Source organism: Symphalangus syndactylus, chromosome 7 (assembly GCF_028878055.3).
Source record: "Symphalangus syndactylus isolate Jambi chromosome 7, NHGRI_mSymSyn1-v2.1_pri, whole genome shotgun sequence".
NCBI lineage: Eukaryota > Metazoa > Chordata > Mammalia > Primates > Hylobatidae > Symphalangus > Symphalangus syndactylus.
In genome coordinates, this window is record NC_072429.2 from 78,501,435 (window position 1) to 78,507,434 (window position 6,000).

The 6,000-nt window shown below is 45.7% G+C and overlaps 1 protein-coding gene across 4 annotated transcripts in view; it reads right to left on the reverse strand.

Annotated features, from left to right (window-relative positions):
- TPD52 (tumor protein D52) overlaps positions 1-5,541 on the reverse strand; it is a 135,639-nt gene extending 130,098 nt beyond the window's left edge. For 3 of the 4 annotated variants that reach the window (XM_063643336.1, XM_063643337.1, XM_055286590.2), the window contains exon 1: positions 5,310-5,516. In XM_063643336.1, the coding sequence (XP_063499406.1) occupies positions 5,310-5,328 (19 nt within the window). In that variant the 5' untranslated portion in view covers positions 5,329-5,516. Of the gene's footprint in view, positions 1-5,309 lie in introns of all 4 variants that reach the window. The other variant, XM_055286591.2, reaches the window with a different exon arrangement.
- Between the last annotated feature and the right edge of the window lie 459 nt (positions 5,542-6,000).

Sequence of the window (6,000 nt, forward strand, 5' to 3'; positions counted from 1 at the left end):
AAAATACAAAAAAATTAGCTGGGTGTAGTGGCGTGCGCCTGTAGTCCCAGCTACTTGGGAGGCTGAGACAGGAGAACTGCTTGAACCTGGGAAGCAGAGGTTGCAGTGAGCCAAGATCACACCACTGCACTCCAGCCTGGGTGGCAGAGTAAGGCACCGTCAAAAAAAATAATAATAAAATTGTGATTTGTTTAAAGTATAGATACATGAACAGGTATAAATTAATATGCTAACTATGATTTCTCATTCTCAGCGTAGGATTATGGGTAATTTTCTTTTTTCTCCATCAATATTTCTGATTTTCCTAAAATACACAACCATTCTTAGGTTCCAAAAGGCATTTTTACATTTTAACTTTTTTAAAACTTCCACTAAATATTAAAATTCCTTAATCCCTTGGAAACATTTTTCCTTTTTTTTTTTTTTGAGACGGAGTCTCGCTCTGTCACCCAGGCTGGAGTGCAGTGGCGCAGTCTCGGCTCACTGCAAGCTCCGCCTCCCGGGTTCACGCCATTCTCCTATCTCAGCCTCTCCGAGTAGCTGGGACTACAGGCGCCCGCCACCACGCCCGGCTAATTTTTTTGTATTTTTAGTAGAGACGGGGTTTCACCGTGGTCTCGATCTCCTGACCTTGTGATCCGCCCGCCTCGGCCTCCCAAAGTGCTGGGATTACAAGCGTGAGCCACCGCGCCCGGCCGGAAACATTTTTCTAATAAAAATACATGGCTAAAATTATGGTTTCAGTACAGCTGGTACTCACTAGTTTAAATAAAATTTGGGAATGTCTCAGAAGAGAGATTTCACAACAGTCAATAATTAAAGCAGAAATAATTAACCCCAAAAGGAAAATAATCTTAGCCTACAACAAAAGTCTTAGTAGCACAGAAGTTCCAGGGATTTGGGTGTTCTTTTTGGTTTTGTACTGTGAGTAAGTGTATTTGTTTTTATTACATGCACATATTATTCTGTTTTGAAATCTTGCTAAAAGATCACAACCCCTCCTACCATTCAGCTTTTCCCCTAGGGACTGGGCAGCCTGCCACACAAAAATAAATGCAGGAAGTGAAGAAGAGCTAACAAAGACATCAGCACCATATGGAAATCAAGAAATTGTTGACCAAATAAATTAACAGCCTGGGTAGGGTGGGTCACACCCAGAGACTTGCAAGTAGACCTTCAAAATTGTTATCCATTATTCTCTACATTTGCTTTATTTTTAAATAAATGATACCCCACATTTCTGTTATTTATTTCTAAGGCACAATTACAATGTTAAAATGATAGTGACATATTATTGTGTTATTCTTTTTTTGAAGCCTTTCCTCTCTAGTTTTTTGGCCTCAGGAACCATTCCTCTTCCCCTTAAAATTATAAAGTTGTTTTGCTTTGTTTAAATTCAAACTAGTATAATGTAGTGGGCTAGGTGACTGTCACTTCTATATAACAGTGCTAAACTAAAGGTTATGACTAACATGAGAGCACTCAAGTATACATATTTATTCAGCTCCATAAAAGATAGTCAGGAGGGTTTTCTACACAATGTATGCTCTAGTTAGCAGCACTGCTCTATCAAAGCAGGAAATACCACACACAGTAAATGTGCTGCGCTGAGCTTAATGCTTGGAAACTCTTGAGAGGCATTATGCAATTTAATGTATTTTAAATCATTTGATGTTCACTGAACTCTCACTGTAAGTAAAGTATTGTATTGAAGCCCTAGGTATGAGAGAAAGTAGAAAAACAACAGAATCTGGGCCTGATACTACAGAGCATTAGAATATTCGTGGTTGAAAACATAAGGAAAACTCAGTGTTTATTTTAAAACTTTACAGCTCTGTTAAGTACAATCAGTAGCAAGAATAGATTTTTTGATAACTGAAGGTTGAAAGAGGCATTTTCAATAGATAAATGCATGTAAGACAAGAGGTAGGGGCCGGGCGCGGTGGCTCACACTTGTAATCCCAGCACTTTGGGAGGCCGAGGCGGGCGGATCACGAGGTCAGGAGATCCAGACCACGGTGAAACCCCGTCTCTACTAAAAATACAAAAAATTAACCGGGCGTGGTGGCGGGCACCTGTAGTCCCAGCTACTCGGAGAGGCTGAGGCAGGAGAATGGCGTGAACCCGGGAGGCGGAGCTTGCAGTGAGCCGAGATTGCGCCACTGCCCTCCAGCCTGGGCGACAGAGCGAGACTCCGTCTCAAAAAAAAAAAAAAAAAAAAAAAGAGGTAGGGCATTTAATTTTGCAACTAGAGTTCATTAGGGATTTTCTGAGGGACAAATTTAAGAAAACTCCATGTACATTAAAGACTATTAAAAGTTCAACAAATCCTAAAATGTTCTGCTTTGGTTTTAAATATGTTGTCAAAATCACAATTCAGGAGACAATCACAGAGTTTGATAAACCTTATTTCAGCCAACACAGTTTGCTAGTGAACACCAGGTTTAAAATCCCAGGTTCTGCCTTTTCCAGTTTAAGGCAGGAGTCTTGCTCCAGATTCATTTAAGACTGAGTCATCCACTCTACTAGTTCAAAGATCTTCCATGTAAACTTACTCTTCAAGCCCAGCACTGCCTTATCAGCAACTTTCTCTGGCTAAGTTCTGCTTCTTGAGAATAGAGAGGGAAAACAGAACAGGAGAAAGTGGGAAACAAGAGACGGATTTGGAGGGACACAGAGGTAACCATGTCTGGGGCCTGCTCTTGGACACTTTCCTCGCTCATCTTCGGCAGTCAACACACATTTCTAAGCACCTACTGCGTGCACTGGTAACATAAAGATGAAAAGGCAGGTAGGCAGATGGAAGCAAGAGTAAGGAACGGCCAGGTGGGTTTGTTTTTCGTTTGTTTGTTTTTTGAGATAGAGTCTCACTCTGTCGCCCAGGATGGAGTGCAGTGGTTTGATCTAAGCTCACTGCAACCTCTGCCTCCCGGTTTTAAGTGATTCTCCTGCCTCAGCCTCCTGAATAGCTGGGACTACAGGCCGGTGCCACCACGCTCTGCTAATTTTTGTATTTTTAGTAGAGACAGGGTTCCACCTTGTTGGACAGGGGTCGAACTCCTGGCCTCAAGTGATCTGCCTGCCTCAGCTTCCCAAAGTGCTCGGATTACAGGCGTGAGCCACCGCACCCAGCCTTGGCCACGTTGTTCTAACACAGCAAAGCTTCGGAGTAAATGAACTGACCCTCCCAAGGCAGTGCCTCTTCTTTCATTCTGAGCAGAGTCCTCCACCTCAACCAAAGAAAATATGGGAAAATTATAGACAGGAAAAGACTCATCTTACAAGCTAAAGATTTGAAAAAAAAAAAATGTCTTAGAATTAGACACTTAAAGTAGTCCTATGAAAACTACACAAAAAGTTGGAATACTGCAGTGCTACCAATGACTGTGATTCTTACCACCCAAGCTAGAACACAAACACTATTAAAACTAGTTACTCCACTCACGTAAGTAAAACACAGCCATTTAATTTACTTTGGCAAGTACCAAACATAGTTATTCTAAAAACATCATTATGTCAAACGACAGTGTAAAACAGATTATTTTACAAATACACATGGGCATGTTTGTCGTCATGTCTCCCCCGTCCTGCGTCGCCCCCATTGAAAGCCAGAGAGACATAATGCTGACTTACATGGTGGCCCCTAAGCCGGCTAACAATATATACAAGACATGTGACAAGCTTTCTAACTGAAATATTTGCATGTCTACTATGTGCAAGTCATCATGTTACCCAACTAAGGACAATCAAAGATGAAATATGTTTCTAACCTCAAGAAGCTTAAAATTTAGATAATAATGTGTATGTGTATATATGCGTTATACAGGTAATGCATAATATATATATACATAGGTAATACATATAAAGCATATTGTATACAATGTTTATAAGCACTTGTGTTAAGTGTGAAATTAATCTGAAGGGGAGCGACAAAAGAGTTGAAAGGCTCCAAAGGGTCTATCTTACAAGTAAACGAAAGTAAAGTACAGGCCTGGCCCAGTGGCTCACACCTGTAATCCCAGCACTTTGGGAGGCCGGGCGGGTGGATCGCCTGAGGTCAGGACTTCGAGACCAGCCTGGTCAACATGGAGAAACCTCCGTCTCTACTAAAAATACAGAATGAGCCGGGCTGTGGTGGCGCATGCCTGTAATCTCAGCTACTTGGGAGGCTGAGGCAGGAGAATCGCTTGAACCCGGGAGGCGGAGGTTGCAGTGAGCTGAGATCCCACCACTGCACTCCCGCCTGGGCTACAGACAGAGACTCAAAAAAAAAAAACAAAAAAACCGGAGTCTCAAAAAAATAAAGTACAAGATAGTACATTTGGAATATGGTTTGATTTACATAAAAATGCACACGTGACAGCACATACTGGAGGAAAATAAGCAATACATGAAAACTTACGTTAGGGCTCAAAACAGGAGTGATTCCTATCCTCACTTCCCAAGATTACCTACCTTGTTTTCTTTTTTCAGCATTTATGTATCTTTTTAAAAGCGTGCCACACACATCTGCGTACAGTCACTGGCTTATGATCAGCACAGATCTCTAGGATGAAACAATATTTAAATCTGAAAACCATGCCCTACTATTGCTCTATTTGGGGGCAGTTTCACTTGAGCAGTTTTCAGAAACAAGTGCACCCAACGCTATGGTAAATTAGACTGAAGGTTTTGTGTTGTGGGATTTCAGCCTTCCTACGAAAAGCTCTCTTCCCTCAAACCCACAGACACCACTCCACAATTTGGGGGTTCCTAGTATGATAAATATCTGCCTCCCAAACCCCCTATCGGCTCATATGCCACCAAAAATCCTAACCACCTGAACTTAGAAGGCAGAAAGTCTTAATTTATGAGGGAGAGGGGGGTTTCCCACCTGGAGGTACGAGAACGACCCACTGTCCTCTGTCCTGGTTCCAGTCACTTACAGGAGCTGGCTGCGCCGTGCTCCCTTCACGCGGCTTTCCACCCAATGCGCCTCGCGGCCGCCAGCCCCTGACGCTAGCCCCTTCGCCACCTCCCAGAACCTTCTCTCCCTCTCCCCCACACACGCACACTCAGACAGCACATGCACACTCCACTCACTCACACATGCAGTCCCATCTGCCCCCGCCAGAGCCGCTCCTTCCAGGGCCCCAGGATGCCAGATCCGGATCCGGGAGATGCAACTTGCGGCGCCGGCCCAGGAGGCTCGGCACCTGCTCCGGCGCCGGGCCGCGCGCAGCCCTGCCTCGAGCCCAAGCCCAAGCCCAAGCCCAAGCCCAAGCCCGAGCCAAAGCCCGAGCCTAAGCGCGCTGGGTCCGCGCCCTCACCTTGCTCGCCGCGGTCCATGTCTCCAGCCCGCCGCCTCGCGTCCTCTGCACCACCCCCGCCTGCAGCCCGTCCTGGCTCGGATCGCCCGCCGCGCCGCGCTGAGCTCCTCCTCGCCTCCGCCGGCGACTCCCGCGAAGTCCCCACCCCCAGAGGCGTCGGGCGCGGCGGCGCCGCCCGCCCTCGGCCGGGAGCGCTTTCCCGGGGCGTCACCCAACCACCTGACCCCGCCGACCTGTGCGCTCCGCCACGTCGGCGCGGGCGGCGCAGCGCTAGGAGGGCCGTGCGCGCCCGGACTCCCGCACCGGCTGGAAGTCGGCTGGGAGGAGGGAAGAGGACGGCGAGGAGATGGACTCGGCTATGGAGGCTGCGTGGAGCCTGCTTGGGAACCGGGATGGCGTTTGCCTTCCACCATCAAGTTGTTTATAAAATCAAAAGTTTCCTCCAGGGCCTTGGAGATGCCCTTTCTCTGCATCTGCGAACACCTACTTTCCTATACTTACAGTAGAAAACACAGGAACGTTATTTAGAAATGCCAGTGGCTATTTTTTCTCTGTATTTTATTACCTAAATAATGCCCTATGATGTCTTCTCTAACTAGGTCATAAACCAGCATAGGTGAAAATTACAAAGAATCTCTTGAAAAATTATATAGTCTTTTCCATAGAATGCGGATTTTTTAGGTGACAAGCT